Source organism: Trichechus manatus, unplaced genomic scaffold, assembly GCF_000243295.1.
Source record: "Trichechus manatus latirostris isolate Lorelei unplaced genomic scaffold, TriManLat1.0 scaffold00092, whole genome shotgun sequence".
Lineage (NCBI taxonomy): Eukaryota > Metazoa > Chordata > Mammalia > Sirenia > Trichechidae > Trichechus > Trichechus manatus.
The window spans coordinates 10,159,529-10,181,234 of record NW_004444028.1 but is presented as its reverse complement, the minus strand read 5'-3'; the positions used below and the strand labels follow the sequence as shown (position 1 = coordinate 10,181,234).

Here is a 21,706-nt window from a genome sequence, read left to right as displayed (position 1 = left end):
AACGCACACCTTTCCTGACTTTAAACCACGCAGTATCCCTTGTTAACTGCCTCTTGATCTATGTACAGGTTCCTCATGGGCACAATTAAGTATTTTGGAATTCCCGTTCTTCACAATGTTATCCATAATTTGTTATGATCCACACAATCGAATCCCTTTGCATAGTCAATAAAACACAGGTAAACATGTTTCTGGTATTCCCTGCTTTCAGCCAAGATCCATCTGACATCAGCAATGATAATATCCCTGGTTCCACATCCTCTTCTGAATCCGGCCTGAATTTCTGGCAGTTCCCTATTACTAGTGTTGGGTATATGAAGATAAATAACACACACCATGTACAGTAATTGAGATGTGGACAAAGTCCTCTGGGAACACAGAGATGATGAATTCTACCCAAGAGGAGTTATCAGAAGGGACTACCCAAGAGGCATCATTTGAGTCAGACCTACAAAAATGAGTGGAGATCCACAGTCTAATGTGGTTAAAGTGTCAGATGGAAGAGCTTGGTTGGGGAGGGGATAGATTAAGAAGGGGTGAGGTACAAATAAAAAGGATGAACCTGGAAAGGTAGAGGTTAGGGCCAAACTGTGAAGAAATTCAAATGCCATGTGTAAAGAGGGTCAACTTTTATGCAACGTGGAACAAACGAGATATTTACGCTGAAGAATAAAAAGATCAGATGTGGTTTTTACAAGTGATTCAGAGGGCAATGGGATGGATGAATTGGAGGAAGAAAGAAACATTACCCTGAAATATATTTATTTCAAGTTTTCCAAACTGGAGCCCCACCAAACAACAAATCCAGGAGATTGTGTAGGGAAGGAGGAGGCGTGCATTCTGAGATCACTGAATGTTGGAAATGCTGAGGTAATACTGTACATCTTAGCATATTACATGAATATGTATCTGAGGTACTCTGCTTTAAACAAATCCAGGAGATTGGGTAGGGAAGGAGGAGGCGTGCATTCTGAGATCACTGAATGTTAGGAATGCTGAGTGAGGTAATACTGTGCATCTTAGCATATTAAATGAATATGTATCTGAGGTACTTTGCTTTAAACAAATCCAGGAGTGTGTAGGGAAGGAGGAGGTGTGTATTCGGAGATCACTGAATGTTAGGAATGCTGAGTGAGATAATACTGTGCATCTTAGCATATTAAATAAATATGTATCTGAGGTACTCTGCTTTAAACAAATCCAGGAGATTGGGTAGGGAAGGAGGAGGCATGTATTCTGAGATCACTGAATGTTAGGAATGCTGAGGTAATACTGTGCATCTTAGTATATTAAATGAGTCTGTATCTGAGGTACTCTGCTTTAAACAAATTCAGGAGATTGTGTAGGGAAGGAGGAGGCGTGCATTCTGAGATCACTGAATGTTAGAAATGCTGAGGTAATACTGTGCATCTTAGCATATTAAATGAATATGTATTTGAGGTACTCTGCTTTAAACAAATCCAGGAGATTGTGTAGGGAAGGAGGAGGCGTGTATTCTGAGACCACTGAATGTTAGAAATGCTGAGGTAATACTGTGCATCTTAGCATATTACATGAATATGTATCTGAGGTACTCTGCTTTAAACAAATCCAGGAGAGTGTGTAGGGAAGGAGGAGGCGTGTATTCTGAGATCACTGAATGTTAGAAATGCTGAGGTAATACTGTGCATCTTACCATATTACATGAATATGTATCTGAGGTACTCTGCTTTAAACAAATCTTTTAATTTGTTTAATCCAGTATTCCCATTCATTCTCTATAAAAATTATGTAACATTCAATAACTGCAGCATTCTGTAGATTTACTGTGTTCATTCAACCAAAAAACAAGTCAAAACCTTCTAAATCTACATATTTCAGATGATCATTCTAGACTTTCCTACCTTATATTGATTTTTCTCCCACTTAATCAGATGCTTTAATATCTACTTCAATATTCATTTGTTATTGTGCTTTAAGTGTTAAATTCACAGTGTAAATTAGTTCCTCATTCAAAAATTTGTATACAAATTGTGTTGTGACATTGGTTGCAATCCCCACAATGTGTCAGCACTCTCTCCCTTTCCACCCAGGGCTCCTTGTGTCCATTTGTCCAGTTTTCCTGTTCCCTTTCTACCTTCTCATCTTTGCTTTTGGGCAGGTTTTGCCAATTTGGTCTTGGCTACTTGACTGAACTAAGAAGCGCATTCCTCACGTGTTATTGTTTGTTTTATAGGCCTGTCTAATCTTTGGCTGAAAGGTGGACTTCGGGAGTGACTTCAGTTCTGAGTTAGCACGGTAGCTGGGGGCCATAGTCTTGGGGGTTCCTCCAGTTTCTGTCAGACCAGTAAGTCTGGTCTTCTTTTAATTTGAATTTTGTTCTACATTTTCTCCCACTCTGTCCAGAAAACTACTGTGATCCCTGTCAGCAGTTGGTGGTGGTGGCCGGGCACCATCTAGTTCTTCTGAGCTCAAGGTGGTGGAGGCTGTGTTTCATGTGCTCCATTAGTCCTTTGGACTAATAATTTCCTTGTGTCTTTGGTTTTCTTCATTCTTCTTTGCTCTGGATGGATGGGACCAATAGATGTATCTTAGATGGCCATTCGCAAGCTTTTAAGACTCCAGATGCTACTCATCAAAGTAGGATGTAAGACATTTTCTTAATGAACTATGTTATGACAATTGACCTAGATGTCCCCCAAGACTATGGTCCCAGCACTCAGCCCCAGTAACTTGGTCCCTCAAGGTGTTTGGATGTATCTAGGAGGCTTCCATGACTTTGTCTTGGTCAACTTGTGCTGCCTTCCCCTATATTGTATGTTATCCTCCCTTCACCAAAGTTAACACTAGTCTACTATCTAGTTAGTGATTACCTCCTCCCCACCCCTTCCCTCTCTTGTAACCATCAAAGATCATTTTCTCAAAGATTATTTTCTTCTGTGTGTAAACCTTTTCCTGAGTTTTTATAATAGTGGTCTCATACAATATTTGTCCTTTTATGATTGACTTATTTCACTCAGCATAATGTCCTCCAGATTCATCCATGTTGTGAGATGTTTTTGCGGATTCATCAATCTTCTTTATTGTTGCACAGTATTCCATTGCCTAAGTACCATAATTTGTTTATCCATTCATCTGTTGATGGGCGCTTAGGTTGTTTCCAATTTTTTGCCATTGTGACTAATGCTGCAGTGGGTGTGCATATGTCTATTTGTGTGATGGCTCTTATTTCTTTAGGATATATTACCAGGAGTGGGATTGCTGGATCTTATGGTATTTCTATTTCTAGCTTTTTGAGGTGCCATACTGTTTTCCAAAGTGGTTGCACCATTTTACTTTCCCACTAACAATGTTTAAGAGTTCCAATCTCCCTGCAGCCTCTCCAACATTTGCTATTCTCTTTTTTTAATTAGTGCCAGTAGTGTTGAGGTGAGATGGTATCTCACTGTAGTTTTGATTTGCATTTTTCTAATGGCTGATGATCGTGAGCACTTCCTCATGTGTCTGTTAGCCACCTGGATGTCTTCTTTGGTGAAGTGTTTGTTCATATCCTTTGCCCATTTTTTAATTGGATTATTTGCCTTTTTGTTGTTGAGATGTTGAAGCATTTTATAGATTTTAGAGATTAGACCCTTGTCAGATATGCCGTGGCCACAATTTTTTTTCCAGTCTGTAGATTCTCTTTTCACCCTCTTGGTGAAGCCTTTTGATGAGCATTAAGTGTTTAGTTTTTAGGAGCACCCAGTTATCTAGTTTATCTTCAGCTGTTTGTGTCTTGTTAGTTATGGTTTGTATTGTATTTATGCCATGTGTTTGGCCCCCAAGCACTGTCCCTATTTTTTCATCCACGATCTTTATTGTTTTAGGTTTTATATTTAGTTCTTGATCCATTTTGAGTTAGTTTTTGTGTATTGTGTGAGGTATGGGTCCTGTTTCATTTTTTACAGCTGGACATCCAGTTTTGCTAGCACTACAGTTAAAAAAAATACAGTTAAAAAGACTGTATTTTCCTGCATTTAATGGACTTTGGTCCTTTGTTAAAGATCAGCTGACCATAGGTGGATGGGTTTACATCTGGGTTCTCAATTCTGTTCCATTGGTCTATGTGTCTGTCATTGTACCAGTACCAGGCTGTTTTGACAACCATGGCTGTACAGTAGGTTCTGAGATCAGGTATGTGAGGCCTCCTACTTTGTTCTTTTTCTTCAATAAACCTTTGCTTATCTGGGGTCTCTTTCCTTTCGATATAAAGTTGGTGATTAGTGTTTCCATCTCGTTAAAGAATGTTGTTGGTATTTGGATCGAGATTACATTATATCTGTAGATCATTTTGGGTAGAATTGACATTTTCACAATGTTGAGTCTTCCTATCCAGAATGTGGTATGTTTTTCCATTTATGTAGGTCTCTTTTGGTTTTCTGCAATAGGGTTTCGTAGTTTTCTTTGTATAGGTCTTTTATGTCCCTGGTTAGATTCATTCCTAAGCATCTTTTTAGGGGCTATTATAATTGGTATTGTTTAACATTCATATTTGTTAACAGTGCTATTCACAGTTTTCACATAGGTGATAGCTTATAAGTAATATCCCAAAATTTCTACACTAAAATAAAACCATAGTAGAAAAATCCTTTTCCTTTTCTAAATATTGTAAAACTCTCTTTTAAAAAGCCAATTTTAGGACATACGACCAGAAGACCCCAGCCAAAGAAGGCACTGAAAAGGCAGGAATTGTTTCTGAGGAAGACGGTCATAAGGGTCCAGTCTCAGTCTAGATCCCCTCGTGGTGTGCCGGAATCGGCCCTCCCCAGCTCACTAGGGCCAATTTGCACATCTCTTCTAGACTCTGTAGTCAGTGGATCATGTTGGAGCTCAAAGGCAGCCGTAATAAAAGTAGTTACACCACAGAAATCAGAAACGCTACAAATCAGGTTTCTGTTTGTTTTCAGAGTGCTGGTTGGAAGTATACCACTGCCTAAATGGAACCACCTCTGAGCACGCTCCCTGGTCTCTGACAACACAGCCAGCCTGGAGATCTCAAGCTGTAAGTAACGAACCACTGTGAATGTGAGTGGAGTCCCTGGGTGATGCAAATGGTTAATGTGCTTCCTGCTAACTGAAAGTTTGAGTCCAGCCACAGGTGCCTTGGAAGAAAGACCTGGTGATTTACTTTCAAAAAAAGCAGCCACTGGAATCCTTATGGAGCACAATTCTATTCTGACACACCTGGGGTCACCATGAGTCGGAAATGATCAGACAGTAATTGGTTTGGTTTGCTGAATGAAAGCAGGCTAGTTGTGGATTCTGCCAAATCAGCAGGTAGAGTCAATTTAGCCATGGGGCCATGTGAGAATGCCCACTTGATACTGATTGTGGATCTGCAATTTTTGATCTGGCACATTTGATGTACAAACAGCAGGCAGGCAATGCCTGATTTCTGAAAGCAAGAGGAAGTCAAGAAAGAGACCCTAATGTCAGAATTAAAATCAAGACGATCTCATAGTTAAGACTGGTTCCCCCTTTCTCTCCTAGGAGCCACAGCTCATTTTGTTGTTAAATGTTGGTTACTTACAGAAAATCAAGAGTCACAAGTAAACCGCATCCAGATATCAGAGTTCCAAACCCCCAGTGACCTGAGTTTTGGCCTTTCCGTGGAGTAGATTCAGAATGGAATTTTTAACACATCTCACCTGCCTTCTGTCCTCTTCAATTCCTTCTCCTTCTAAACTCCCATTAATCTTCCCACTTTTACTCCCCAGAAAACTAGTATTTCATCCTTTAATGTTTTCCTGAAAGAGTTCTAAATTACCCCCGAAAGTAAGAGGAGATAACACTGGGTCTGTGTTAAACTTGTTGCTGTCGAGTAGATTCCAACTCATGGTGACCCTACAGGACAGTGAAGAACTATCTCATAGGGTTTCCAAGGCTGTAAATCTTTACAGAAGCAGCTGTTGGGTTCAAACGATGGACCTTAGCAGTCGAGCATTTAACCGCTGCCCCACGTGGGCTCCAGGTGGGTGTTACCGACGCTCCATTCCTCCTCTGCTGAGTGTCGACCTCACTGTTGGCGCCCCAGCTTCAAAAGTGAAACTTGACTGAGGCCACAAGTCGGGGGAGCTAACAACAGCACAGGGTTGTTTTCAGTTTCTCCCTCACTGTTTCGTGGCTGCCCTGCACCTGTAACTCACTACCAGCTAGCACACGGGTTAAATCCAAGGCACCCTGGACAACCAGTTGTACGTCAGGACATTGGTTTTGCTGCAATAACATTTGGTGGTTTTCTCTTGTTCTCCGATTCAGAGATGGCAGGATCTCATCTTCAGGCACTATAATACTAAGTACATAATCTTCAAAAAATCACATTTCTAAATAGAGTCAACTCTGAAAAACATTTACCAAAAATCCTGAAACCCACCAAGGTGATTTTCAAACAACAACGTGATTCACACTGAATGAGTTAAACCCGGCTGAACAGGGCAAGGACTAACCCACCAGCTTACCATGGCACAGCTGTCTATGTCTCGGTCCCTCCTCTGCATCTGCTGTATTGTGTTCTCCCACTGTTTAATGAGTTCTTGTCTCTCATTATGTATCTTACGAAAGTCTTGCGCTGCTTTATCCAATTCTAACTGTCAAACAGAGAGCAAATAAGATTTCTGTCTATTTAAGTGCATTGGCCAACATCATCTTGAACATTAAGAAACAAAAGTCTTCATTAAACCCACCTGTGCACTTAGAGTTTCTGTAAGTTCACCGTCCAGTGCCTTTCTTTTCTGGTTACATTCCGAAGTCAGTCTTTCTAACTGTAGGGTCAGTGCCTAGGAGCAGTTACACACACAAATATTTACCATGCACTTAAAAGCTGTTAGAGACCATGTCTAACATGAAGTATTATATTATTATTACATTATTATACAACATTTATTTGGTATATAAGACAACTATAAAAATACGTATATTTTCCTTATCTTTTGCCCAAAGGGCTAATGTGATTGTATATAGCTACCACGGAAACCCAATTGTTTTTCAAATAAATGATAGTTTTTAAAGTAAATTACAAAAACATTAAACTATAATTTGTCATTTAAATAATATAAAAACCAAAAACCAAACCCACTACCATCAAGTCGATTGCGACTTACAGCAACCCTACAGGACGGAGTACCACTGCCCCACAGGGTTACCAAGGCTGTGAATCTTAACAGGAGCAGACTGCCACATCTTTCTCCCACAGAGCAGCTGTGGATTCGAATCAACAACCTTTTGGGTTAGCAGCCGAGCACTTAACTACTGCTCTGCTCCGCTTTTAAAATAATACATTTGCTATAAAATCTACTAGAAAATGGTATGCTTCACAACACTAATTTTGATAACATCACCAGATTTAATTATAAGTAGATTTTAAGTGATGGTCATGAAAATATAGCAAATAACAAATAATATTACAGTCTCAAATCAGCAAAAATGACATATAACATTCAAAATATTTTCGGACAAAAATAGCTAAAATATTTATAAACAGTTCTAGTACAAACCTTTCTTTTCTGAAATGCTTTCAAGGACCCCCCTAAGTCAGGATTCTTAACGTAGGGTCCATGGATCCCTAAATGGTCAAAGGACTTCAGAGGATCTGTAAAACTGTCTGAACAAATTTATGGGTAATGGAATACAGTCATTTTTCTAACAAAGAATTCTCAGCTTTATTAGATTCTCAGAGGAGTTCCTGACCCAAAAAAGTTTAAGAACTACTGTTTTAAAGATTCTAAGTACAAGTTTAGGAAGAAGGGCTGACATATGAGAGATCCAGAGAAAGCCTAACAGTCACAATTTAGAATCCCTCACCCTGATTTTATCATCATCTCGCTGTGCGTACTTCTGAAGAGTGAGGGCATCACTGTCTTTATGAGCTGATTCTTCCAACCAGGCCTCCAGTGCTTGCTGGTCCCAGTTCATCTGACACTTCAAACCATCCAATTTTTGAGTAGCTTTAAATATGCTGTTCTAATTTCCAAAGAAAAAGAGAGATTACCAAACTTTATTTACTATGACTACACAAACTGAATGGAGCCCTGGTGGCATAGTGGTTCACAGCTCAGCTGCTAACTAAAAGGTTGGCAGTTCAAATCTACCAGCTGCTCCTTGGAAACCCTGTGGGCAGTTCTACTATCCTAGAAGGTTGCTATGAGTCGGAAGTGACTCGACAGCACCTAACAACAACATACAAACTAAAATAAAACATGGTATTATATACTACCAAAAACCAAACCCACTGCCACCAAGTCGATGCCGACTGATAGCAACCCTGTAAGATAGATTAGAACTGTCCCATAGGCTTTCCGAGGCTGTAAATCTTTATGGAAGCAGGCTGCCACATGCGGAGCAGCTGGGGGGTTCAAACCGGCAGCAACCTTTCGGTTAGCGGCCAAGCTCTTAACCACTGTGCCACCAAGGCTCCATCGTATATAAAAATAGAAAAACAAACCCATTGTCATCACGTCAGTTCCGACTCATAGTGACCCTACAGGACAGAGCAGAACTGCCCCATAGGGTTTCCAAGGATCGCCTGGTAGATCTGAACTGCTGATATTTTGGTTAGCAGCTGTCGCTCTTAACCCCTACACCACCAGTGTTTCCCCATTATATATAGAACATGTTAAATAGAAGAGATCTAGTCCCTGCCTTCCAGCTGTTTATAATACACCATATTTATTTATATAACTATCTTATTTGTGTTTTAATTCTTTAGCAGTAAACCAGGTGGAAGATGGTGAAACAAAGTTGAAAACAGTAGTTGAGCCAAAGGTAGCTTTAAAAGGGTTTTAGAGTAGCTCCCCGCAACAATCTCATCATTCACGCCCCTAAAGCCACCTCAAATATATATGCAATTTTAGTAAAAAGAATGTGCTTGATATGCTACCTGAAGCCCAAGACAAGTCCTCTTCAGCCTCATGTCCAATCAAATCGCTGCCCCTAAGGCCTTCTTATATAGGAATTTTGGAAGCATCTCTAATTGAAGTAAACGTAACAGTTAACCAAAACCGAAAACCCATTGCCGTCGAGTCGATTATTCAACAGCAACTGGTTTTAGTTAATATTACTGTTACAAAGCGGATAAAACAATATGAAAGGTAAAATTTTTAAATGAAAATAAAATTCAAAGCAAAAAGTGAATTTTTAAATGTGGCTTTTACAAATGTAGCGGTTATTTCATGACAGGTGGCCAGCATGGTGCTTTGTACAGAGTAAGGCTCCACAAGTAGTTGGTGAATGAATAATGGCAAATAAATGTAACATTCTATTACCGTGTCATTCAAATCACAGTTCCTTTTGCCTTTCCTTGTCCCATAAAACAATGTAAGTAAATGCCAGGGAACTAATGAATACCTTTCCTGTACATAAAAAAAAGAAATCAATGCTTGCTTGGCGAGGGAGTTGTAGTACAAGATTCTAAGCGACATTCCGACACGTACTTCCTTCTCGCTTCTCTTCGCCTGTATGGAAGCCATCTCGCCTTCCAGCCGGCGGATCTCGCCCTTCACTCGTCCCAGCTCCCTTTCAGCAACGGCCTTGAAATGCTTTTCGCTGTCGATCTCACGCTCCCTAGCCTTGCAAAGCGACTGCAGAATAAACACACAGGATGGGAAGACTTTTAAATTTTTAACATTATAAAACATTTACAACAATCCCTTAGACAAACAATAAATCCTGACAAAATTCTTAGATTAAGTATTATTAATCCCACTACTCTCAAACCTATACCACGTTAGACTTGTGGCTGCAGTGCGGTCATTTGTAAGAAAGGCAGTCCACGGACTAGACCAGGGCAGACTGTCACTCTCGACAGTTTTCAGAGATTATGTTGTTCTAGGGAAACTAAAGAAAACCAAAGCTCACAGAGTGAGACTTAGAAACTGTAACTCATTACGTATCTAAATCTTCTTACATTGATTAAAAATAACTGGGAAATGGGATGATTATATGAGTTAATCACATATTCCAATTAACAGAGATATTTTTTAAAGAATTATTTAAACACTGACGGTTGTATTTCCTCCAATATATTAATATATAATCACGTGATTAGCATCTGTTGACTAACGACCTTGTAGTCCTGCAGAGTTACCACTCGCAGTATTGATTTTACAGTATTAAAGCTATGAATATTGTAGGTTTGCCTTTTGTCTGTATTATGCTGTTTAATCAGGTTTGACTGTAATGAGATAAACATACAGCTTCTGTGTCCCAAATTTTCAATTCAGTGGTTTAATAAACTGAAGAAAAGACATTGTTCCAAAAAGTTGAACAATTACTCAATCAAATCAGGATTCTAGAATGCTGAGTACTGTTTTTAGAAGTTCTATATTTTCAAGTTTCTACTAAGACATGCAAACCATGGAAATAGTTACTTATGTAAATGACTATAAATTGGTATAAAAACATGACTTTGTTCATTTTTAAGAATTACTTTTTCTCAGAAAGGTAAATGCTCAAAAAAAAAAAAAAGAAAAAAAAGTTTAAGATGGAAGTTGAGTAAATTCTCCATTGCTGATTTGCCAAGCTTTGTGGTTTGCTGGGCATCCTCAGGGAGCAAGGTCCTACACATGAAGAGATTGTCCATAAAACAGAAGACTACTTACTGCATTTTTACACAAATAGCGTGCACCTTCTATGTTTGTCAACTGTTCCCTCCCCACCGGGAGGTATTTTCGTAAGCACACTATGCTAACTTTTTTTCACAGTAACATGTAAAAAAAAAGGTTTGGCGGTGCTTATGAAGATACCTCGAGAGGGGGAGGGAGCGGTTGACAAACGTAGAAGGCACACATTTTTGCATAAAAATACAGTAATCACTCCAAGTCTTCGTTTTTATTATTTCTGTTAAAAATATTTCTGAAATGCATTAACTTTCCCCTTATCTTAGATAAAGCCTCCTAAATACAATTTAACTTATTATCATCCCAGGATTATCATTATAAGTGTCAGTTCTTGAACCATGCTAAAATACCATGTACCCCAGGAAGCTACTGAAGTGTGTGGACGATCTGCCTCCATTCAAAATGGCCCCAGTGGGTGGCACTGAGAAATTAAAAGGCAGACAAATTTATGATGCTTATATCAGGAGTGTTTCTGCCTCCAGCTGTCATTTCTCACTGCCATCATTTCCTTCTCACATAATCTGCTTCCTAATACGCCAGATTGTTTGAACGGTGATTTTTCCTTTTATATTAATTAATTTGTTTGGACTTGGCGGCAGTAGCTAGTTCCTCAAAGCCTTTTTTTCCGCCTACTTCAAGGTTCAAGGTTATGCTCACAATAGTTTAGTTACGCTGGTGTCTCCTAGTTTACCTACAACAGACTCACAGATGTAAAGGTACTCTGAAATGTTCAGTGACTATATACGATACAATCAACACGTTTCAACATCACTGTACCTGGGTAAAGGCAAACTCTTGATTAACATTTTTAAAGTGAGCGGTCATAGTGTTGATTCGCTCTTCATAGTCACGTAGCTCATCTTGCAAGTCTGACCTTTCATTCTGAAGCTTTGACAACTGCAAGTAAGAAACGCTATGATCAACCAAAGCCCTACCAAGTTTTGCCATGCTGAAGGACTTCAAATCAAGAGAAAATTAAATGTTCATTTACTTTGCTTCTTTAAATGTCCATTTAAACCTCTAAAATCTACTTATCTTTTAAATATTATAAAACTGTTGCAGTTCAGAAATTACTGTGGCAAGTCGGCATCCTGTTGCACAGAATAGACCTCTCTCTCCAACTGGCAGCGGTAGCAGGCAGGGTCCACTGCTAGAATGCATTTTTCATACAGCAGTACTGTGTTCTTAGAGGGAAAAAATGAGATTCTACTCCGTGATTAAACCATAAAATCTCTAAGGCAGGCAAACAAGAGCACAGCAATAAGATGTAACAGAAACATAGAACATGAAGGAAAATCTGAATAGCAGCTGGACACCAGGCCTGATTTCTCCTCCCTGAATCACTATTAAAAAAAAAAAAAAAAAAAATCCATAGATTTAGGCTAAGCCTAACAAAACAGAGCAACCACCTCTCATGAGCTTAGAACTTGTTTTCTTTCTTTTTTCTGTGGTAAAATATATACAACAAAAATTTTGCTGTTTTAGCTATTTTTAAGTGCACAATTCGGTGGCAGTACTTAAGACTCACTACACTGTGAAACTGTCACCACTGTCTATGTCCAGCAGGGTTTCATCACTCCAAGCAAAGACTCAGCAGCCCTTCCTGCCAACCCCTCCTCCCAGTTCCTGGGGATTACTAACAGACTCTTAGCTCTGTACCTTTGCCCAGTCTAGATACTTCATCTAAGTGGAATCATAATATCTGTCCCCTTGTGTCTGGCTTATTTCACTTATCATAATATTTTCAAGGTCCATCCATGTTGCAGCACGCATCAGAACGTCGCTTCTCCTTACGGCTAAATAATATTCCACTGTATGGATAAACCACACTGTTTATCCATTCATCCGCCCATGTACACTTTGGTTGTTCCCACCTTCTGGCTACTGTGAACAACACTGCAATGAACACTTGTGTAAAAGTATCTGTTTGAGTCTCTGCTTTTGATTCTTCTTGGTATACACCTAGGAGTAGAATTGCAGGGTCATACGGTAGTTCTATTTTTAATTTTTTGAGGAACGGCCAAACTGTTTTCCACAGCAGCTGCACCATTTTATATTCCCACAAGAGCAGACGCTGTTTCTTGATGCATTTTGTTTCCCTTTGAATTTGAACCAAGCAGAAACAAAACAGTATCATTATAAAACAAACAAAGCTTTAGGACATTACAAGATAGATTCTCAGGACCATTAGAAAATGTCAGCCCTTAAAACAATATAACATTGTTGTTAGTTGCCATGGAGTTGGCTTAGCCTCATGGGGACCCCATGACAACAGAATGAAAGATTGCCCAGTACTGCTTCCGTACAGCCTTGAGCTGTGGTCCCCAAAGTTGGGGGTACACCCCTGGGGATGCACAACACAAACAATGAAGTTTTATCTAAGAAAGAAAGAAAATTGATACTAATTTACTCATGTATTATGTCCTATATTCTACTAAATTTACTAGTCTTATATTTTTTTGATCTTTATTTGATTAATTTTAGTTTTTCTTTTTATTGATTCTTTTGTTTACTTTGTTCTTTTTTCAAAAATTTATTAGGGTCCATGCGGCACAGTGCGTTACAACACTGGCTGATAACCAAAAGGTCTGCAGTTCAGATCCACCAGCCACTCCGCAGAAGATGTAGCAGTCTGCTCCCGTGAAGGTTACAACTTAGGAAACCCTACGCAGCAGTTCTACTCTGTCACATGGGGTCGCTATGAGTCAGAACTGACTCCATAGCAACCGGACAAGATTATGTTTTCTGTGAGTGACATTTTTGCTATTTTTCATGGATCTGGGTATATAGAATTTTCCTTTCATTGTATTCTAAAAGGTAATATTCCTTTTTCATTTCTCTTTGATTTAAGGGCTATTTGGGAATATACTTCTGAGAAACATCTGTATGTTTTTAAGATGCAGGATCATACTTTTATTATTTATGTTAAATTTGATTACCTTATGATCAGAGAATGTGACCTATAAAAATTTCTATCTTTCAGTTTTAATGGATTAAGGCTTTCATTTTGGTCTAGTTCATGATTCACCCCTTTTTAAAATAATATTTCATTGTGTTTTAGGTGAAAGCTCACACAATAAATTAGGTCTCCCTTTAACCATTTTTCTGCAAGTTGTCCCATGCCATTAGCTACAATGTTTACAATGTGTCAGCATTCTCGGTATTTCCATTCTGTTTGTTGTCTCCATTGATCTACTTTCCCTTCCCTTCTTCGCCTTCTCAGCTTTGCTTTTGGGTAAATGTTGACTTTTGGTCTCATATAGTTAATTGTTTAAGGGAGCACATGTCTCATGGGTGATACTGTTTATTTTACAAGCTAATCTATTATGTGGCTGAAAAGCAGCCTGCAGAAATAGCTTCAATTCCAAGTTCAAAGGGTATCTTAGGGCAATAGACTCAAGAGTTCCTCTAGTCTTTATCGGTCCAGCAGTTATGGCCTTTTTTGGGAATTTGAGTTTTGTTCTACATTTTTCTCCCATTCTATCTGGGACTTTCTGTTTGTCCCTGGTCAGAATGGTCAGTAGTGGTAGCCGGGCACCATCTAGTTCTTTTGGTCTCAGGTTAGAGGTTGTGGTTCATGTGGGTTATTAGTCCCACGGACTAGTTTCTTCTTTGAGCTTTTGATTTCATTCATTCTCTTTTGCTCCATATGAGTAGAGACCAATAGTTGTATCTTAGATGGCTGCTCGCCAGCTTTTAAGACCTCAGACACTACTCGCCAATCCAGGATGTAGAAAATTATCTTTGTGAACTATGTTATGCCAAATGACTAAACTGTCCCCCAAGACTATCGTCCCAAGTCTTCTAACCCATTAAACCAATCCCAGGAGTTGTCTGGGTATGTCTAGGAAGCCTCAGTAACTGTGCACCCTATGTGGTTTGTTATTTGTATGAGTATATATGCAATACACACAAATGTGTATATACATATGCTTACAGCTACACATATACATGCAAGTGCATTTACTCACATGTGCCTTTCTATACACATATATGCATCTATATCTACCTATGTAATGGCACACGTTTTTTGGTTGTTTTTACCGTTGTTGCAAAATTGTATATGTTTTAACATTTACTGATATTGTGCCCTCTTTCTTGTGTACTTCTTGGTATCTATATTTACCTTGGTCAAGTTGTGCTGCCTTCACCCATATTTGGTCGTCTTTCCCATCACCAAAAGTATCAAGTGTCTACTAAGTAGAAAGTGATTCCCTCTCTCCCCTTCCTCTCCCTTCCATCCACGGTTACCATCAAAGAACTTTGCTTTATGTGCATATATCTACTCTTGATTTTTTATAACAGTGAGACCATACAGTATTTGTCTTTTTGTGATTGACTTATTTCACTCAGCAAATTTCCTCCAGATTCATCAATGTTGAAAGATGTTTTGTGGACTCCTAATTATTCTTTATAGTTACATAGCATTCCATTGTGTGTGTTTACCACAGTTTGTTAATTCATTCATCCACTGATGTGCACTTAGGTTGTTTCCATGTTTTGCTATTGTGAATAATGCAGCAATGCACACAGGTATGTATATGTCTACTCATGTCACAGCTTTTGTATCTCAAGGATATGAACCTAGGAGTGGGATTGCTGGACAAGAAGGTATTTCTATTTCTAGCTTTTTGAGGAAGTGCTATACTGTTTTCCATAGTAGCTGTAATATTTTACAATCCCACCAGCAATGTATAAGAGTTCCAATCCCTCCACAACCTCACCAGCATTTGTTGTTTTCTGGGTTTTTTTTATCATTGCCATTTTTGCAGGTATGAGATGGTATCTCATTGTAGTTTTGATTTATGTCTCTCTAATGGCTAATGATCATGAGCATCTTTTCACATATGTGTTGACCACCTGTTATGTCCTCTTTGGTGAAGTGTCTGTTCATGTTCTTTGCCCATTTTTTGGTTAGATTGTCTTTTTGTTCTTGAGTTGTTGAAGTTTTCTATATATTTTAGAGATTAGACTCTTATCGGATATGTTGTTGCCGAAGACTTTTTTCCCCAGTCTGTAGGTTCTCTTTTTACTCTCTTAGTAAAATCTTTTGATGAATATAAGTATTTAATTTTCAGGAGGTCCCAGTTATCTGATTTATCTTTAGTCACTCATGAATGTTTAGTTTTGTTTGATAGGCTATTTATCCTGAAAATCAGGTCCCCTAGTTTTAAGCCTGTGTTATCTTCCAGGAACTTTATAATTTTAGTTTTAAGTCTTTGATCCATTTTGAGCTAGTTTCTGTGCATGGTGTGAGATATGGATCCTGCTTCATTTTTATGCATATGAGTATCAAGTTTGCCAGCACCATTTGTTTCTTCCCCATTGAATGGACTTTGACCCTTTGTTGAAGATCAGCTGCCTGTAGATGAATGGATTTATTTATTTTTATTGTACTTTACATGAAGGTTTACAAAGCAAATTAGTTTCTCATTAAACAATTAATGCACATATTATTTTGTAGCACTGGTTGCCAACACCAACAAGTCAACAGTCTCCCCTTCTCAACCTTGGGTTCCCTATTACCAGCTTTCCTGACCTCTCTTTCCTTTTTGTCCTTGCCCCTGGGCTGGTGTGCCCATTAAGTCTTGTTTTATGGGCTTGTCTAACCTTTAGCTGGAGGGTGAACCTCAGGAGTGACTTCAGTACCGAGTTAAAAGTGGTCTGGGGACCATACTCTCAGAGTTTCTCCAGTCTCTATCAGACCAGTAAGTCTGGGTTTTTGGGGTTTTTTCGTGTGTGTTTGAGGTAGAATTTTATTCTACATTTTTCTCCAGCTCTGTCTGTGACCCTGTATTGTGATCCCTATCAGAGCATTCAGTGGTGGTAGCCAGACACCATAGAGCTATGCTGGACTCAGTCTGGTGGAGGCTGTGGTAGTTGTAGTCCATTAGTCCTTTGGACTAATCCTTCCCTTGTGTCTTTTGTTTTCTTCATTGTCCCTTGCTCCAGATGGGGTGGGACCAGTGGAGTACCTTATATCTTAGATGGCCACTCATAAGCTTTTAAGACCCCAGACGCTACTCCCCAAAGTAGGATGTGGAACATTTTCTTTACAAAGTATGCTATGCCAATTGAGCTAGATGTCCCCTGAAACCATAGTCCCCAGTCCTCAGCCCAGTAATTCAGTCCCTCAGGGAGTCTGGTTGTGTCTATGAAGCTTCCATGACCTTGCCTTGGTCAGGTGTGCTGACTTCCTCAGTATTGCATACTGTCTTACCCTTCACCAAAGTGACCACTTATCTATTGTCTAGTTATGTTTTTCCCTCTTCACCCCTCCCCTCCCAAGTAATCATCAAAGATGGTTTCTTTCTATGTGTAAACCTTTTAATGAATTTTTATAATAGTGGTCTCATACAGTACTTGTACTTTTGTGATTGACTTATTTCACTCCGCATAATGCCCTCCAGATTCAGTGATGTTGTGAGATGTTTTGAAGATTCATCATTGTCCTTTATTGCTGCACAGTATTCTACTGTGTTTATGTACCATAGTTTGTTTATCCATTCATCTGTTGATGGGCACTTAGGTTGTTTCCATCTTTTTGCTATTGTGAACAATGCTGCAATGAACATGGGTGTGCACATGTCTATTCATGTGACGGCTCTTATTTCTCTAGAATATACACCAGGAGTGGGATTGCTGGATCTTATGGTATTTCTATTTCTAGATTTTTAAGGAAGTGCCATATCATTTTCCAAAATGGTTGTACCATTTTACGTTCCCACCAGCAGCACATAAGAGTTCCAAGCTCCCCGCACCTTCTCGAACATTTGTTATTTTCTGGTTTTTTTTTTATTATTAGTGCCAGTAACGTCAGGGTGAGATGGTATCTCATTGTAGTTTTGATTTGCATTTCTCTAATGGCTAGTGATCATGAACATTTCCCTCATGTGTCTGTTAGCTGCCTAAATGTCTTCTTTGGTGAAGTGTCTGTTCATATCCTTTGCCCATTTTTTAATTGGATTATTTGTCTTTTTATTGTAGATGTGCTGGATTTTCCCATAGATTTTAGAGATAAGACCTTTGTCGGATTTGTCATAGCCAGAAATTTTTTCCAGGTCTGCAGGCTGTCTTTTTACTCCTTTGGTGAAGTCTTTTGATGAGCATTTAAGTGTTTAATTTTTAGAAGATCCCAGTTATCTAGCTTATCTTCTGGTGTTTGTGTATTGTTAGTTATGGTTTGTATCCTATTTATGCCATGTATTAGGGCCTCTAGCGTTGACCCTGTTTTTTCTTCTTCTATGACCTTTATAGTTTCTTGTTTTATATCTAGGTAGTTGACCATTTTGAATACCCAGGGGGTAAATACTATCTTGAAGATCTAATACTATGATTTAAGGAATATAAACTTAAAGCAGGCAATGTAAAGAACCTGACTGGCAATGTAAGATGTAAGTACTATGAGCCCTTCTCAAAACAACCATTTGAGGATAAAATCCAACCACTCAAAAGATGAATCAAAATGAAAAATTCAAGAAAAGATAAACAGGATAAAAGTGGTTGTAGTGAGGACCATCACATCAATTCAAATCTAGAACTAAGACTAAACACATGTGGTAAACTGAGGGCACTGAATAGAAGGCAAATAAATCTTGATAACATAAAAATAATAAATAATAAAATAATAAACTACTATAAGGTCGCTATAAGTCAGAATTGACTGCAATAGTTTTTTGGGTTTTTTTTTCCATAAGGGAAGAGAAGGTGGGAAGAAGTGTAGGAGTGCTAAATTCTTCATCTTTAGGAGCAGGGAGTCAATCAATACTGTCTAAAATTAAAGCACAGAGTTTAAAAACAAAATAATTTAACCATTTTTTCTTAGTTTTTCTTAATCTTAGAGGAATTTTTTTTAGCAGTGAATACCTCTTGAGATCAAGTAACATTTAAGTGAAATTAAACAATTCCTTTCTTTTTCTTAAGTACAAATAAAATTAAATTTAATATTTTATGTTAAAAACAGCATATATAGTGGGATTCCATTCCTGTTTGTCTCTTTTTATCCGGATATACGTATACCAAGATGTCTGTAATGTTTGTCTAATGCATAATAGTCGCTTGTACGGTCAACAGTGAGTACCTTTGTGAGGCAGTATCATATTTTTTTATACTCTCTGTTCCGTTTGAACATCCTAAACTTAAGACAGTTGCTTTTTTAATGTCAGATTTATTCAGGTAAAAAGATTATGACCCGCACTCTTCTTCTTTTTACTGCTCTGCAATTTTTTTAAAAAAATAAAATAGCTAATCTACGAAATGAGTCACTAGGTGGCACAAATGGTTAAGTGCTCAACTACTAGCCAAAAGGTTGGCAGTTGGAACCACTCAGAGATGCCCTGGAAGAGAGACGTGGAAATCTGCTTCCAGAAGGTCACAGCCTTGAAAACCCTCTGAAGAAGTTCTACACTGCACACATGGGTTGCCATGAGCCAGCATCAACTCCAGGGCAACCAACAACAACAACAATTTAAGTAATATGTATATAAAGTTCTGTGAGGCAGATGTAACGGTAATAATACTAAAAACTAATGTTTAAATGGAATTTTCACCTACATTTATTCCTTAGAGCCTTATAACAACCCTGTGAAGTAATAATTTTACTCATCTCCATTTTACAGAAGAAGAAAGAGACTCAGCACTAGTAAGTAGCATTTGGACCCAGCGTTGGATACTTCTTACTATTATTCCTAGTTCTCAGTGCTAGATCTTTTATTCCTAATATTGCCCTTCTTTGAAGAAAAAAAAAAAATCAGCATTCTAAATTAGACAGGAGTAAACAGGTCAGAATTTTTTGAAAAGTGTCTCTATTCTTTACGAAAGATAGTCCAAAGCTTTTCACTTTCATTTTTCTGAGAAAACTTTCTCTTCTATAAAGTAATGTTTAAGCATCATCTGTTCTTGGACTGTCTTCCACACAGCATATTATCATGTGAGGGAACTTCAGATTGTCTGCTAAAGGTTTCACCTTTTTTTCCAACAACTAATGAACTGGATTCAAGTAAGTACTTCCTTACAACGTCAAATATTTTACAGCATTGTGTGACAACTTAATCCTCACTTTGAAAAGCGGTAAATTGCACATTTCACATTCTTACCAGAACTTACCCTTTGAAAACATCTCAAGTCACCTTTGTCTTTAGACATCATAGTCAGAAACTCACAAAGAAACATCCACCACAACTTGTTCTGTTGTTTATAAACATCCACAAATTACTGTTGCTTTGCACACCTCAGAAGCCTATTTCCAAGGAACGTTTAATTCTAAGGACGGAAAAAGTGGGCGCGGGAACCAGCCTTTCCTCTCCAGCCCCGGAGGCCAGAAATGAGTGAGTGGAGTTGGAGAAACGAGAGGAGCAACAGTGAGGCTTTACAGCCCTGAAAATCAACTACTGTTTCCATATTTTTTAAATTACTCAGCAAGGACCGAACGAGGCGGGGAGGGGAAGGGGAGAAGATGACCGGCGGAGAGCGTTAGACCTACAAGAGACGTGGTTAGAGAACAAAGAGAGAGAAATTAAAGGGTGGGGTATTCCTGCCAACTAGAAAACACCTCCAAACAGACCCTCCTCTTCCCCCGCCTCCTTCTCCGGATTCTCACCTGATCTTCCAGCAGTTTGTTCTCTTCGCTCGCCACCGGGATGGCGAACCCATCCTCCCACTGCAACTCCGCCAAGAATTCGCTACTCATGATAGTAAATGGATAGAGGACCCCAGACAGGGTGCAGAGGAAATATTCGCCTCCTCTGTCGCCGGGTGACCAACACTCAGTCAACTCTGCGCACCGGCAAAGCTCCTCTGTAGTCACCACCAGAGCCCTAGCAACCGTCCCGCGCCCTTAGTTACCAAACAGGAAGCGCTCGTGGCGGCAGGCGGAACTTCCGGCCGAGGCCGCCTCCCGTGAGCCTCAGGGACCGCTTCTTCTTCCGAGAGCAGAGGGAAGTGGGGGGTTCAGTTCTCGCTCCTGCGGTTTGCGGGTCGCCAGGCGCAGGCGTAAGTTTCCATCAAATGGTGCCTCAGGTCGTTCCCCACCCCCGCCCCCGGCATCCCGGAGGATCCTGAATTTGCCCTGGGGCGCCCGGGACCACCGGGTACCAGATGGACTTGGGCTGTGCAGCTGCCGACTGCCTGGTGATGGTAGCTGGTGAAGAGTAACACAAACTAAAATACATGACCAGGTTTCTTTTCAAGCAGTGTTTGCTGTGTGTTTGCTGTGTAGATAAACTCGCGTAGGTCGGAGTAAAGTGGTGTTCTGGAACAGAATTCGCTCCCCAGAATCTTGCTGGATGTTCCCGTCTTGGCCCTTGGCCCCCGTCCTTCCTCACAGTGCTCAGCCGCCCGGTAGCGGGTGTCCCACCTGCCCGCAGATTGCTCACACCAAGCTCAAATCGCAGACTTCGTGGGTTCCTCCCCCGCCACGCCTACATCTTTATTTTTCTTTGCCTTTGTTAGCTTTCGAAAACCTGGAATTCACATAAAACTTCTTATTTTCTCCTTCTCGGGGGGAGGCTGACGCTCATTTCACCAGTTCACCCCACCTATGCCGGACCCGGGCGGGGGTGGGGGGTGGCGGGAGGAGTTCGTTCCAACGACTCGGTTGTAAGTGGGTTCCAATACTTAGTTTTCATTACTATTGCCTTTTATTATCAGGATCTTTATGATGGTAACACTGAACATCTGTGAGTGAACATCTGCGAATGATAAACCAAAAGACCCATTTCCCTGGAGTTGATTCTGACTCATAACAACCCTGTAGGACGGAATAGAACCGGCCCATAGGGTTTCCAAGGCTGCAAATCTTTACTGAAGCCCAGAGCCACATCTTCTGTGGAGCTTAGAACCTTCCGCCTTTTGGTTAGCAGCAGAGTGCTTTAACCACTGCGCCACCTGGGCCCCTTGAGAATGATAACATCAGCAAATTACAAGCGATGCAACACTGTATATAGTACGTATTACTAACTATAAGATGTACCAAAAAAACAGACTGTCCCAAGTGTGGTTTGTGGTAAATCGAGTATGTCCTAAGTCCGGGACTGCCAGACTTGGCTCTGGGAGACGTTTGAATTTTGGCCTCTGTT

The 21,706-nt window shown here is 39.7% G+C and overlaps 1 protein-coding gene across 1 annotated transcript in view; it reads right to left on the bottom strand.

The window, feature by feature from the left end:
- Positions 1–20,466, bottom strand: part of CCDC39 (coiled-coil domain 39 molecular ruler complex subunit) — a 59,311-nt gene extending 38,845 nt beyond the window's left edge. Inside the window, exons 1-6 of the mRNA XM_004382305.3 lie at positions 20,230–20,466; positions 11,409–11,528; positions 9,447–9,593; positions 7,819–7,977; positions 6,702–6,794; positions 6,477–6,605 (exon numbers count right to left, since the gene is read on the bottom strand). Of these exons, the coding sequence (XP_004382362.1) occupies positions 6,477–6,605; positions 6,702–6,794; positions 7,819–7,977; positions 9,447–9,593; positions 11,409–11,528; positions 20,230–20,319 (738 nt within the window). The 5' untranslated portion in view covers positions 20,320–20,466. The remainder of the gene's footprint in view (positions 1–6,476; positions 6,606–6,701; positions 6,795–7,818; positions 7,978–9,446; positions 9,594–11,408; positions 11,529–20,229) is intronic.
- Between the last annotated feature and the right edge of the window lie 1,240 nt (positions 20,467–21,706).